Source organism: Cibotium barometz, chromosome 42 (genome assembly GCF_041138505.1).
Source record: "Cibotium barometz isolate CiBa-2024 chromosome 42, ASM4113850v1, whole genome shotgun sequence".
Classification (NCBI taxonomy): Eukaryota; Viridiplantae; Streptophyta; class Polypodiopsida; order Cyatheales; family Cibotiaceae; genus Cibotium; species Cibotium barometz.
Genome location: NC_141087.1, coordinates 33,705,803 through 33,721,345, shown reverse-complemented (window position 1 = coordinate 33,721,345; position 15,543 = coordinate 33,705,803). Strand labels below are relative to the sequence as shown.

General features: G+C 41.5%; 1 protein-coding gene across 1 annotated transcript; it reads left to right on the top strand.

Moving 5' to 3' along the window:
• Positions 1 to 9,424: 9,424 nt before the first annotated feature.
• Positions 9,425 to 10,470, top strand: LOC147614407 (uncharacterized). Its single transcript, XM_086780524.1, has 2 exons — positions 9,425 to 9,675; positions 9,774 to 10,470. The coding sequence occupies exons 1-2, from the start codon at positions 9,425 to 9,427 to the stop codon at positions 10,468 to 10,470; spliced, it is 948 nt and encodes a 315-aa protein (XP_086636650.1).
• Positions 10,471 to 15,543: the final 5,073 nt, after the last annotated feature.

Sequence of the window (15,543 nt, the reverse complement as noted above, 5' to 3'; positions counted from 1 at the left end):
GAAAAGCTCGGTGGGCGGAGATTCTACAGGAGTTTGACCTTCAGATATGTTACCAGAAAGGTAAGTATAATGTGGTGGCAGATGCACTTAGTCGCATGCCACAGATTAATGAACTTAGTTTCACAGTCTTCAAGAATGATTTCTTGGAGTCCCTACATGGTTTATGTGAGCACGATCCATCTTTTACAGAGGTCTGGTGCGCTGTACGCATACGCACTTCTTCACAAATGCGACCACCTTCCTCGTTGACACGTATTGCTAGTCCGGAGAGACTGGCCGAAGGTGCAACGAGAAGGGAAGCGAGAGTTAGTCCGGAGCGACTAGCCGTGTCTTCTGGGTATAGTTTGGAGCCGGAGAGTTCTGACGTAGGCTCTTCATCACCTTTGATTGCCACGGCTTCAAAGGGGAGTGATAAACTTCGTCGGGGGGAGAAATATGCTAATTACTCCATTGTCGACGGGTACTTACTCTACAAGGGTACATATTCTACAAGGGTAGAATATGTGTACCAACTATTGGTGACTTTCGGGCCCAAATTCTTAAAGAAAGTCATGATAGTCCAAGTGCGGGTCATCCTGGGATTCAGAAGACCTATGCACTAGTAAAAAGACAGTTTTATTGGCCTAGTTTATTTAAGGATGTCCAGACTTATGTGCTGAAATGCAGTAAGTGCCAGGTCAATAAACATGAATGTCTTAAGGTTGGAGGACTACTCCATCCGCTAGAGATTCCTCAAGGGAAATGGGAAAGCATTTCCATGGATTTCATTACCGGTTTACCCAAGACGAGCGAGGGAATGACTCGGTGTGGGTGGTAGTGGACAGGTTAACTAAAATGGCAAAGTTTATCACCACGAAGAAGACTGTAAAAACGCCAGAATTGGCAAAACTCTTTATTGAACATCTCTACAAGCTATATGGCCTGCCCACAGATATAGTGTCGAATAGAGATAGAAAGTTCAACAGTCATTTTTGGAGGGAAGTCTTCAAAAAGCTGGATACTACTCTGAGTATGAGTACGGCAGATCATCCGGAGTCTGATGGTTAAACCGAAAGAGTTAACCAAATTCTAGAGGATATGTTGCGTTCTTATGTTAGTAAGAAGCAATCTAATCGGGAAGAGTACTTGCCCTTACTGGAGTTTGCATATAACAGCTCCAAACACTCAACGACTGGATTTACACCATTCATGCTAATGTATGGATTCCAGCCGAGATCTCCGATGACTGTAGGCCTAGAAAAGGAGAAGATTCAATCTGTCAAGGATTTCCTTGAAGATATGAATGATATGCTTAGAGCCACACGTGAGAGCATTCGTAGCGCTCAGGATCGCGCTAAAACTTATGCGGATAAAGGACGAAGAAAGGTGACCTTTGCAGAAGGTGACTTTGTATTCCTCAAGGTTCCTGCGCAGTCAGAAACCATGAAAACGGGAAAGTGTGATAAACTTTCTCCGAGATATTGTGGTCCTTTTAAAATCCTTAAGAAGATTGGGGACGTAGCATATAAACTTGAGTTACCAGAGAGTTCTCAAGTCCATCCTGTCTTCCATGTCAGTAAACTGAAGAAATCAGTTCACGGGTTAGAGAACGCAGTTTCTCCAGAGATTTTGGTGGACTTGATAGAGCCACCAAAGATACCACATGAACCTGAAAAGATTCTAGAGTATCGCGACAGACAAACCCGACATAAAGTGTACCAGGAGGTACTTGTTAAATGGACAGATAAAGATGAGGAGGTGGCAACCTGGGAACGCCGTAGTGCAATTTCCAAAAGGTTTCCCCAGTTTGTTTTCGAGGACGAAAACTCTTCTTAAGGGGGGAGTAATGTCACGTAGGCTGTATTGCCTGTGATGACCGACGGGCAGACCGGATGGCCATGTCCGTTTCAGTGGGAGAGGACGCCCATGCGGAGTCATGGGCGGCCAGGCTAGTGTGGACGGCAGGCCACACACTATATAGCTTGGGGGATGAGGGGCAATCCTCATTCTTCCTCTATGGCTGGGTGGTGAGCCAGAGGCCGTCCCCTCTTGTGGTAACGCCCGTAGTGCAATTTCCAAAAGGTTTTCCCAGTTTGTTTTCGAGGACGAAAACTCTTCTTAAGGGGGGGTAATGTCACGTAGGTTGTAATGCCTGTGTGACCGACACAGCAGACCGGATGGCCATAACCGGGGTTCAGTGGGAGAGGACGCCCATGCGGAGTCATGGGCAGCCATGCTAGTGTGGACGGCAGGCCACACACTATATAGCCTGGGGGATGAGGGGCAATCCTCATTCTTCCTCTATGGCTGGGTGGTGAGCTAGAGGCCGTCCCCTCTTGTGGTAATGCCCGTAGAGCGGCGTTACGGATATCTAACACTTGCACAGAGAGAAGAAGACACTGCTTATCTTTGCATTCTAACCTCCTCCAATGAGGGTAAAAATTACATTAAGTAGTGGGGTTTTCGCATAAGCAACCTTTTACATGGATCAAGATGGCACATAGGCCCCAAAAGGTTCCACGATCCTTCTTTTGTTTGGGCTATTGGATTGAACCTAACTAGTCCTGCTACAGCAGTCATCACAGGTTTGTGAGTACCTGCAGTAGCACAAGGACGGGCTTTCAAAATTACAAGCTTAGTGGCATGCAGACATAGACATGCAAGATTTAACTCACAGCAAAATCCTATGTATTCATACGGCGTTGAAGGCCGCCTAAATCCATGCCACAATGGCAGCTCCATTAGGGCAGTTAGAAAACACTCCCCCCTCCTAAAGGGGACCACGTCCTCATGGGCCACCCCTAGCAAGAACGGTAGGACTTAAATATTTAGAGGAATGGTGGTTGCAGATAGTCCCAGGAAATCTAGCGGGACAAGTTGGTTATTATATCATATTTCATGGCAGCCGATATATAGCTTTAGCAGAGGAGCCCCATGAGAATGGCAATGCGTTCTTGCCGATACGTAGGCATTGGGATATGTAGCTGAGGAGCAAGTTACTGAAAGCATCGATAACATTGGCAGGTCTTGAAGCCAGCTCGATATGCTCATCTAGGTTGTGAATGGGCAGCGGGGTAGTGATGCATCCTCCCCGTCTCTAAATCACACGGTCCCTTTAAGAGGCAGTTCAAGTGGGATCGACGGTGAAGGTGGGCACGAAGATCTCAACCGTCGGATCAAAAGCCCCCAAAAAAGTAAACTAGGGCAAGTGTATCGACGGTGGAGGTGGGGCACAAGATCTCAACCGTCGGATCAAAAGCGCCCAAAAATGTAAACTAGGGCAAGCATTGAAAAATGAGATCGACGATGGAGGTGGGCGGGAAATTCTCAACCATCGATCCCACCGTTCCGAAAAGTAAACTAGGACCAGATATGTGGTGAGGCGCTGCATTCGGATAGCAAGCCGTTGACCAGCGAAGGTTGATTGAGGGGGACTGTCGATGTTCCCAGGCCACCTTCACCTCGTCTCTAAATCACATGGTGCCTTTAAGAGGCCATCCAAGTGGGATCGACGTGCTCCACAAGTACCCCTTCTTCTTCATCTTCCTTGTGTGGCCTTCTTGACACAGGTAATTGCTTCTTGTTTAGATTTCTTGTCCTTGGTGATTTTAAATCTTGGAAATTTCTTCTTGTCTAGATTTCTTGTCCTTGGTAATTGCTTCTTGTTGGATATCTTTGTTTTTCTTCCTTGGAAACCTTGGGGCTATTTGTTTAGGGTATTATGATGAAACTACTTCATCTATGATTTATATTGCCTACACATGTAGTTTGCTTTTTGTATAAGTCGTTGCTTATTGCATGTTGTTGTTGCTTATTGCATGCATGGTGTTACTTATTCTATGCATGCCTTATTGCCATGCTAGGGTTCACTTATTGCCATGCTTAATGTTGATTCTTCATGTTTGTTGCTTATTGCATGCATGCCTTATTGCCATGTTGGGGTTCACTTATTGCCATGCTGAGGTTCACTTATTGCCATGCTTAATGCCTTTTTTCCATGCAAGTATTTTAGTAACATGTGATCATGCATGCATGACACACTTAAAGCTTTAGCCTAGTTTACTACATAGACCTAGTTTATCCCTAGTTTACTACACAGACCTAGTTTGAAAATTAGCCTTAGTTTCTCTATGGTGTTTATTGCATGCATGCTTTATAGCCATACTTGGGTTCACTTATTGCCATGGTTAATGCCTTGTTGCCATGCAAGTATTTTAGTTATATTGCTTATTGCCATGCTTAATGCCTTTTTTCCATGCAAGTATTTTAGTAACATGTGATCATGCATGCATGACACACTTAAAGCTTTAGCCTAGTTTACTACATAGACCTAGTTTATCCCTAGTTTACTACACAGACCTAGTTTGAAAATTAGCCTTAGTTTCTCTATGGTGCTTATTGCATGCATGCTTTATAGCCATACTTGGGTTCACTTATTGCCATGGTTAATGCCTTGTTGCCATGCAAGTATTTTAGTTATATGTGATCGTGCATGCATGACACACTTAAAGCTTCAGCCTAGTTTTACTACATAGACCTAGTTTTAAAATCAACCTTCGTTTACTACATTTTCCTAGCTAGGTCCTAGTTTAATCCTTGTGCACTAGATATGCATAGTTTATCCAAACCCTAGCTTACACATTGTTTACTAACGTATCCTCAGTTCATTTTACTTCAATGAAAGCAAGTCACGATATGAGGAGATTTTTCTGCCTTCTGGGAAACTTGCTTGGCAATGTCGAGTCTCAGATACGTGTCCTGGACGGAACACAAACTATTGTAAGAGAGTTCACATGATTTGCCACTTAAAAGTCGACCATGGCTTAGAGGTGGATATCCCACTTCAAAAGACAGGATGCCCCTTGGGTGGTGGAATCCAAGGAGCTTCAAAGAGTGTTGCAAAGCAATCACAAACAAGGTTTCTAGATGCACAACGTAAATTTCAAATCAACATAAAAAACAATGAAAGGAAACAAAGACTTTTGGCTGAATTGGGAAAAGAAAGCTCCATCCAACTTGTCCAAGAGAGCCTATAACATGCAAAAGGAAGCATTTATCGAGGGGTTTGTTGCCAAGGACATGGAACAATACATGGTGAACAAGGAGAAATGCATTCAAGGAATTGAATGGTGCATTAAAGAGGGATATTCCACACATGTATGTGAGATTTTCTCTTGTCCTATTAACCTTAATCGTGATATATATATATATATATATATATATATATATATATATATATATATATATATATATGATTGTTAAAAGAACTAGTGATATACATACATACATACATACATACATATATATATATATATATGATTGTTAAAAGAACTAGTGATATACATACATACATATATATATATATATATATATATATATATAGTGATATTACCTATTTCTTGCTTTTGCTTGAAGAACTCAAGCATAGTTCCACCCATGCGTCTGCCAGTCTTGGAATTTCCCACAAGAGCATGTATAAGTTCAAGCATGCACCGGTTCATTTATGCATCCAAGAGAGTGTATTTTATGTACAGCCATAAGCATTCCACCAAGTTAGTAGTATCAACATTCCCATAATTAAACAATTGACCACAAGAGCATGTATAAGTTTAAGCATGGACCGGTTGATTTGTGCATCCAAGAGAGTGTATTTTATGTACTGCCATAGGTTCTCCACCAAGTTAGTAGTATCAACATTCCCATAATTAAACAATCGGCTAAATTTTGCCCATTGTTGCCATTGCCATACACAAGTAGACCCACACCAACCATTTGTTACATATCGAATGATATTGTCATGTGCATTATAAAATTGTTAGAAATGTTGATACTTCTGTTCAAATTCCATTTCTGTAAAACTGAGTGCATGAGATTTGACATTGATGTGTAGATCTCATCTTGTATTTCTTTGGGAAAGTACATTTTTCATATTTTTGTTAGAGGCTAAATTATAACAAAAACTCATATTAAATCAAATATCCTAAGCTACTCTCAATTACACAGTCCTAGTTTACTGCATAGTCTAAGACATCTTATTGTTTTCCTAAGGCCGTGTTGTAGGGTCCACAAGAACTAGAGCCATTGCTTAAGGTGGTTGACAAAGATCCCGATTGTTGGGTTCAACAAGAGCAAGAAACTCGCCAACAAGTTGCATGCCATGTTTTCCAGTTTTGGTTCCATGCTAAGAAAGCTTGGGTTGAGAATTTGCTACCACAAGTAAGAGATTGCAATATTTCATGGCATGGTCCATATGTATAAAACTTTCATAAGGGGTACAGTAAACTAGGACTGTGCAGTAAACTAGGACTGCGTAATTAAGAGTAGCTTAGGATATTTGATTTAATATGAGTTTTTATTATAATTTAGCCTCTAACAAAAATGTGAGAAATGTACGTTCCCAAAGAAATACAAGATGAGATCTATACATCAATGTCAAATCTCATGCACTCGGTTACAGAAATGGAATTTGAACAGAAGTATAACATTTCTTACAATGTTACAATGCACATGACAATATCATTCAATATGTAACAAATGGTTGGTGTGGGTCTACTTGTGTGTATGGCGAAGGCGTTGGCCAAAATTTGGCCAATTGTTTAATTATGGGAATGTTGATACTACTAACTTGGTGGAGCGCCTATTGTAGTACATAAACTCTTGTACACAAATCAACCGGTCCATGCTTGAACTTATACATGCTCTTGGCGATTCCAAGACTAGTAGGCACATGGGTGGAACTATGCTTGAGTTCTTCAAGCAAAAGCAAGAAATAGGTAATATCACTAGTTCTTTTAATTTTCATCATGTATATATATATATATATATATTTCATGTTTAAGGTTAATAAAACAAGAGAAAATGTCACATGTAGGGAATATCCCTCTTTAATGCGTCGTTCAATTCCTTGAATGCGTTTCTCCTTGTTCGCCATGTATTGTTCCATGCCCTTTGCAACAAACCCCTTGATAAAAGCTTCCCTTTGCATGTTATAGGCTCTCTTGGGAAAGTTGGATAGAGCTCTCTTTTCCCAAGCATCTTCGGCCAAAAGTTTTTGTTTCTGTTCATTGTTTTTCATGTTGATTTAAAATTTATGTTGTGCATCTAAAAACCTTGTCTGTGATTGCTTTGCAACATTCTTTTAAGCTCCTTGGATTCCACCACCCAAGGGGCGTCCTATCTTTTGAAGTGGGATATCCACCTGTAATCCATGGTTGGCTTTCAAGTGGCGAATCATGTGAACTCTCTTACAATAGCTTGTGTTCCATCTAGGACACGTATGTGAGACTCAATATTGCCGAGAAAATTTCCCAGAAGAAAGAATAATCTCTTCATAAGGAGGGTTTACAGGTTCCATCTAATAGCAATGAGTACCAAAGAACCATCAATATAAAGAAGTAACATACACAAATTGGTGCCACATACTTTTAGTAAAAAGAAACACTACAAGGACTACTATATCGTGACTTCCTTTCATTGAAGTAAAATGAACCAAGGATACATTAGTAAACAATGTGTAAGCTAGGGTTTGGATAAACTATGCATATCTAGTGTACAAGGGTTAAACTAGGACCTAGCTAGGAAAATGTAGTAAACAAAGATTGATTTTCAAACTAGTTCTGTGTAGTAAACTAGGGATAAACTAGGTCTGTGTACAACACCAGGCTAAAGCTGTAAGTGTGTCAATTACATGTTACTAAAATACTTACATGGAAACAAGACATTAAGCATGGCAATAAGTGAACCCCAACATGGCAATAAGGCATGCATGCAATAAGCAACAACATGAAGAATCAACATTAAGCATGGCAATAAGAGAACCCCAACATGGCAATAAGGCATGCATGCAATAAGCAACAACTTAGACGAAAAGAAAACTGCATGTGTATGCAATATAAACCATAGATGAAGTAGTTTCATCATTATACCATAAACAAATAGCCCCAAGGTTTCCAAGGAAGAAAAACAAAGATGTGCAATAAGAAGCAATTACCAAGGACAAAGAATCTAGACAAGAAGTAATTACCAAGATGTAAAATCACCAAGGGCAAGAAATCTAGACAAAAAGCAATTACCTATGTTAAGAAGGCCCCGCAAAGAAGATGAAGAAGAATGCCCCGCAAAGAAGATGAAGAAGAAGGGGTACTTGTGGAATCCCCCTCAAGCAGGCATATAACTCCTCAGCTCTAAAGGGATACTTGTGGAATCCTCCTCAAGCAAGCCATCGATCCCACTTGAATGGCCTCTTAAAGGCACCGTGTGGTTTAGAGACAAGGTGAAGGTGGCCTGGGAACAACGATAGTCCCCCTCAATCAACCTTCGCTGGTAAACAGCCTGCTATTCGAATGCAGTGCCTCGCCCCCACAGATTTGGCCCTAGTTTACTCTTTGAACGGTGGGATCGACGACAGCTAAGAATTTCCTGCCCACCTCCACCGTCAATCTCATTTTTCAACGCTTGCCCTAGTTTACTTTTTTGGGCGCTTTTGATCCGACGGCGACTGAGATCTTGTGCGCCCACCTTCACCATCGATACGTTTGCCCTAGTTTACTTTTTTTTTTGGGAACTTTTGATCCGACAGCTGAGATCTTCGCACCCACCTCCACTGTCGATCCCACTTTTAAGTGCCTCTTAAAGAGACCGTGTGATTTAGAGACGACGGGGGCGAGGGGGGGACTATAGAAGAAGATACAGTCAATTCTTGTCAGAGGCAAGGCTGAGGATAGCACTTGATAGGTTATTAATGGCAGTAATAAGACCGATGATGCCTTCTCGACTGATCTCAACTTTGGTCTTCTCGATATGTGAAGCTTCCTCTCTTCCACTCCTAGCAATTAGTCCCTGTGTCTGCGGTCCTTCTCCTCGCAAGCCAACAGCGTCTGCGTGAGCGCTCTGAGAGGTGCTCTTCACCACCGCAGTTCCCAACCCATCACCACCACCCATGTACGCATGTGCATGGGCATGTGCACTAGCAGCACCATGATCACCTCCGGCTGATGCTAGATATCGGCCTGCTGGCTGATGTGGTGCCTATGTGGCACACGTGCCACGGTGGCAGTCAATAGCCCGGACCTTTTCACCCCAGGGTTTTTCACCTAATTCCTTCCACCGAGCTGCCATTAACACACATGCTATTTCCAGGTAATCTACAAGGGCTGTAGCTAACACCTACACGGCTACACGCTCCACCTTTCTAGCCCCTTTCTCATTGGCATCACCATCTTTTTCTCCCTCTCTCATAGGCGCCATTACAGTGTAGCAGCTTTGGGCAAGCTCCCCCCAAGCTCTAGCAGGGAATGAGACTCTCTCTCTCTCTCTCTTCCTCCCTCTCAAGGCGCAATCTCTCTCTCTCTGTCTAAATACACGATGACAGTTTTTTAATTGTACAGGATGATAATTTTTTAATTTGTTAATCATGTCTCTCCAAAACTAAAGATTAGAGAATGCCATGAGTTCTCAAATCCCCCCCATCGGTGTCTTCGATTCGATAGCATTGTGTTGGGTGCACTCATATGACAATCGTTCAAAACACAAATTTGTACATGAAGCTAGCATCCCTTGGAACCGTGTTGTCGATTTTGTAAAAGGAGAAGCCGACAATGCAAAGTTTCCGACATATTTCAAAAAATATAGCCACCATCACCAAGATGCCTCCAATCTTACAAAGATTGCACATGAATCATGGACTGAGAAGATAGTGTAAGTGTGTATTTGTTTTAGTTTGTCTAATCCATTCATTAATCATCACACACACACATACAATTAAATGTTTATCGTTACTTCTTTTTTTTGTTTAGTTTTTGGTGTGGTTTTGGTCTTGCTAGCACTAAAGCACCAATGCAATCTAACATTGCGGATGGCAAAGATGTCGAAACTACCCAGCTCAATGAATGCAAGGACACTAGTAGAAGCGAAGATAATGATGAGGTTGAGGAGAATAGTAGTGACGAGTCGAATCGTGAAGATGGTGAGATGGAGGAGCGTAGTGAAACAAAAGAGTTGCCACAGCCAAGTGCAAAGAAGCCATGTAAGAAAAGGTGCCCTCCCATCACAAAGGGCAAGCGAAAGCGTGGATGTAAATGTCATTTTAGTGTCAAGCGGCTCGCACAAGATCCAGGGGTGGCCATTATCTCTTATATACATCCATACCACACAAATGCAAATGATGAGGTTTGCCATGGTAGAAGATTTGTTGATCCCTCTTTGAAGTTCTCTCCACGGATCTCAATGCAAAAGAAACTATGGGTTTCAAGCATGCTATATCGTGGTTTCTCGCCACATCAAGTGTTGGAAATGCATGTCCAAGCATTGCATTCAAGCCAAAGTCATGACCCTACATTTACTATGTTTAGGGATGACTTTTTGTCTATTCGTGACATCATGCATATATCTAGCAAGCTGGCTATTGATCAGTACCAGCAGCTACACACAGATGATGCAGAAAGCACCAAGAAATGGTGTCACGAGAATCAATCAAGCACCTTTATCTACTAGGAGCAAGCTGTGGAACATTCCAAGGAATTTCTCCTTGGAATACAATCACCATGGCAAAGGGAGATGTGCAAGAAGTTCGAAAATGGGAACCTTCTTGGCGATGGATGCTACCTTTGGCCACAAACAAATATAAGGTATGTGGTATAATGAATTATCATTTTTACTTCTTGTTCACATTCTCTTAAGTTATAATAAATGATCATTTTTTACTTCTTGTTCACATTCTCACTTACCTTTAAAACACATGAACAGTTTCATTTGTATACAATCCTTGTTTTTGATGGTCATCGCAATGGTGTGCCCATTGCTTGGGTACTTACATCTTCAGCTACATTTGATATGCTTGACTTTCATAAATCATGGGAGCCCGGAGCCTTTATGGTTCATGATGCTGAAACGGAGATTAATGCGCTCAGGCTAGGACCATATATTAATATGTGTTGAGTGCAAACTAATGAGTACCATGTGTTTGAGTTCTATGTGACGTGTGTTTTCTATTTTTCATAGGGTGGTGTTCGATCAACCCATTTTTCTATGCTTGTGGCATGTCAAACGTTGTTGGCTCTGACACCTTATTAAGAAGGTGAAGGAATGGCCCAAAAGAGCTTCTATGTTTCGGTCTTTAGGAAATATCATGAACATGCAAGGGTCAATAAATTCTACTGACCATATGATCAAAGAGGATGCAAAGGCTATGATCTCTACCTTCTACTCCGACTTTAGAGATGAGGGGGGTTTTATTGAGTATTTCAAAACCTATTGGGAGGCTAAACTAGGTAAGGTTGAATTTTAAACTTTATACATACTCTTCTTATAGGTAAAATAATGCACACTTGCTCTCCTTGTTCGTACTTCATGTCTTGCTCTTCTAACTTCATTTGTTTTATGTGCAGAAATGTGGGTGTGTGCTTCTCGATTGCTTCCACATTCAGGACAAGACACTAATGGAGCAATAGAGTCATATCATGGGCAGCTCAAATATAAGTTCTTGGGCTCTTCCAAAAGGATGAGTTCGAGGCGGGTGGATTGGCTCTTATACAAGTTAACATCTTCATGCTTGCCATATTATTGGTATGTTCAGCAATTGAAGGATAATGGTTTTATGAGAAACAACGCCATTGAAAGAGTAGTGGAGAATTCTTATGAGCGAGCACTTCAGATACCAGATGATAATGTCTCATTCCAGGTTGGTGGTGTTGCTATATAGTGGAGAGCGTGCACACAAAAGCTTCATTTTACACGGTCTACAATTCCGATTGCCAATGGGCATGTTGTACATGTGCATGGGCAGAGCTTGGAAATATTTGTAAGCACCAAATTAAGGTGATGTTGTTGCGGGGTGCTTCACATGCTTCACTTATGGAGCAATGCCAACATATGTATGAAGCATGGGGAGATGCTTGTAGGTCTACCGTCGAACTTCACTCACATGTTTCTACTATTGATGTGCTTGAACAATCATGCTACACATGATGATCCCATACCTTCTCTTTTGGAGCAACCTAACTTCCCCTCGTTGGCTCGACGCATGTAGCCAGCCATAAAACTATCTCTTGAGGCCATGGGAGCCTTACTTTTGGTCGTGTACTCCATGAATGCAACACCAGCCTCGTGCTTTAAAACTTCTTCTACACGGCCAGGCATTTTAGAGAGCTTCATCTTCTTCGTTACCTTACATACGTTTGGTATTTCAAGACGTATGTCATGGCAGTTGAGAAGATGTGCCTCCATACGCACTTTAGAGGGAAAAGGTTTCCTTGCATGGTGACAATCAACAATCTTACAAAAAAATTGTCGAATATTTGCCCCCTCATAAACATGCTCAACGAACTGCACGCATAAAGGCATAATAAGTGTAAGATCCCTGTTCCCACCGAGCAACGGATTTGGGGTACTGGCAGCGGAAGTAGCGCTTCTCGCGCGGGACAGGGGTCCCACACTCGGGGCCTCGCCCATGGATATCCGGATAAGAGACTAATCCGTCGGTTGTTCCAAAACCGAACCCGGAATAACTTTCTTAACCGGAAGCACGGGCGATTCCACCAGGATAACTTTTTACTCTAACGTAGTCAAGATCATTTCTGATCGAGATGATCCAATTACATCTATAAGATACTTAGTCAGTTCAAGGAAGAAACTTGCACTTGGATCATTGGGATCAACGCTTTTTTCCCCATTCAAGAGGCACAGCCGTTGATTCCTATCCATAGAACAGTTACTGTCCGAGATTTTTTGATTTTTTTTTTCTATCGTAAAAACAAAAGTTTGAGTCTCGATTTATGGATCCATCAGTCCAGCCTAACCCCATCCAATCCCATGGGTTAGCCAACTGCCCAACCACTGTAGTGATGGGATCCAATTAAAAATTTGGTTAGGTTTTGTCCCGGGTACCAAGGAAAAGAGTTCCAAGGCCCCCTAGCCGGATGTTCATGCAAAATAAAACTAGTCACACCACTCACACACCCAATATGAAATTGCCTTTTTTCAACCAGATTCAACCAGTTTAAAACAATCCTTTAATAAAACCATAGTATCATTGATCACCATCTTCCAATTTATCCAATTGATTCTTAATTTCCCATCATTCCTTCATCAGAGTATCTATGGCATCATTGGCAACTAGAACGCTTAGGAGCCGTTTCGATAGTTCCTAGCCCATAATACTTGGCAATATAATCACTTAACAAGATGGACTCTCGTTGAAGATCAGCAAGATCAACCAACAGATCCATATAAGGAGCCATGGACTCATCCATTGAAGACCAGCAAGGTCAATCAACCAGATCCATGCTCGATTTCAGAAAACAACTCCAACTCTGTTCCAATATCTTCCTCGACGCACGCGTGGGTATCCTAGGCAACCCAGAGCCCGAGCACCGTATGGTCAGCACCCTCTAGGATCCTTCGCAGGTAACCTAGCGCTTCACGCATAGGCCGCTTCCTTGGCCCCTCATCCACCGTACCGGAAGCTCACCATTTTAATCGCACCGAGGCTGGTCAAGACCTCGGCCGACCTTGCTACGCGAGACGTCCTTCATTGACTCCCCGTCAGCAGTTGCAACTTTACCATCACGACTTTAATCACAAGACGGTCAAAATGCTCCCCCCAGCATTCTTGACATAAAACAATCATTTACAAACAGCATTTACAAACAGTATTTACAAACAGTTTACAACAGTCTAAAGATTTCTGAAAATCTAGACCCTTAGGCTAAGGTTCTTTATACCTATTTCCAATTAATTCCAATTGCACATTGGAAAATTCTTTTTAAATTTCTGTTTCAGGAAAACTCATCTGAATTATAAGAGATATTTTTCTATCCAAAAATATTCAAAATCTGAATATTCTCTCTCTAGAATATTTTCTCTCTCTAGGTTAAAACAGCCACAAACAAGATCTCTTATATTTTAGAAAAGGAATTGATTACAGGGGAATATACTAGACATAAAAAGGGGTTGGGGGAGGAATCTTACATTCTACCCCACTTAAAAAACGCGAGATGTCCTCATCTCGCAACTTGGAATAATTTCGCAAGATGCACCAATATGAGACTTAGAGAAAAATTTTAATCACGATTAACCACCAAGAAAAGTCTTAAAGAGAGCAAGATTCAAAATAATAACAAGATTTAAACTTTATTCATTCTCGGAACTTATACAGTAAAGATAGAGAAACTCTTTACACTTCCATAAGCCCGTCCATCATATGGTCACAAAAGCAGTCCTCCCAAGCTGCACAAGTATAGGGTAACTCATCTATGGGAATGATTCTGCTGGTTATTGCCGCACCTATCTCAGTGGTATGAGGTGATCTAACAAAAGGACCTCTGAGAGGCAAGCCAAAAACGGGATAAAGGCATATCTTCTCATGAGGAAGAAAACACGCCAGTAAGAAGACCCGCTCAGAAAACCCAAGATGCCTTGATCTCATGACGCAGTAGTATCGGGGACCCAAACCCAAAGCTTCAATAACCATGGCCAAGCGGACATTGTTACAAAAGTGTTGCTGACCCCAGGGTGTTACTCTAGTTATGTTTTGATAGGTCCGCCATTTGGTCTGCGCTACAGAAGTTCCTAGGTGAGGAAAAAGTGAGCGCTCATACTGTTCTATAAAGTCTTTCTTCACAGACTCTCTTGCGTCTTGAAGGTGAGAAATCATCAGGGATAAAACTAATTCCTGTTGCCAGGCCGCCATGAAGGAGATTAAGAAAGAAAGGAGATTGATGGGAGTAAGATTACTGTGTGAGCGGCAAGTAAAAGTTACGACTTATATAAAGGAAGGAGCTAGCGTAACCTAGAAGCCAACGGTAACTTGCCACTGAAGTTTTACCGTCTTTCCATGATTTGGGTTTGGCACATTTTTCTATAAAAGGCATTAAGAATTTTGAGATGAGGAGATAAAAGAAACTTGTAGGCTAAGTCACCTACTTTCTTTGAATTCAGAGATAAGGATCATAATATCTGGGGGATAACTTCTTATACTCCCCAAGAGATAAAGAACTTCTTTTGGGCCGTACTTGAATGAAAACCAAAACCTTGGTATCCAAAACACCGATTCTCACTTCTAAACTCATTGTTCTAAATCCTTAAAACAGGTGGGACTCCTGAGAGTATTCTAGGGAAAGGGTCTTCCTTTTTTTTTAAACAGAAACTTTCTTTTATTTTAGAGAGGGAATAATTATAAGATCAGAAAGGGAGATTCTTACTCCTGTATACCTCGAAGGCTGGAGAGGAATCTTACATTCTACCCCACTTAAAAAGTGCGAGATGTCCTCATCTCGCAAGGTAGAGGACAGCTCTTTTTCTTAAGATCCAATTTTTATTCTGGGGTTGCTTATATTCTGGTTAACCCAACAGAACCTGGGATAAATATCCCTTATATAGAACTCATCATTAAATAACAATTCATTCAGATTATATCATTCATATCTTTAACATGATAATGGTCCATTAGACTGAAAAGTTTCCTTCGGAACATTCCTCCACACGGAAATTTCAGTCAAGCAAGTTCTCAATTTGACATCCCTTAACTTGATCTACCGGTCAAGTATTAACAGTAGCAATTTGACAGCA

Coding starts and splice junctions, on each gene's coding strand:
- LOC147614407 (XM_086780524.1), top strand. CDS start 9,425: ATGAGTTCTCAAATCCCCCCCATCGGTGTCTTCGATTCGATAGCATTG. Junction 9,676..9,773: donor TCATGGACTGAGAAGATAGT/GTAAGTGTGTAT, acceptor TTTTTTGTTTAG/TTTTTGGTGTGGTTTTGGTC.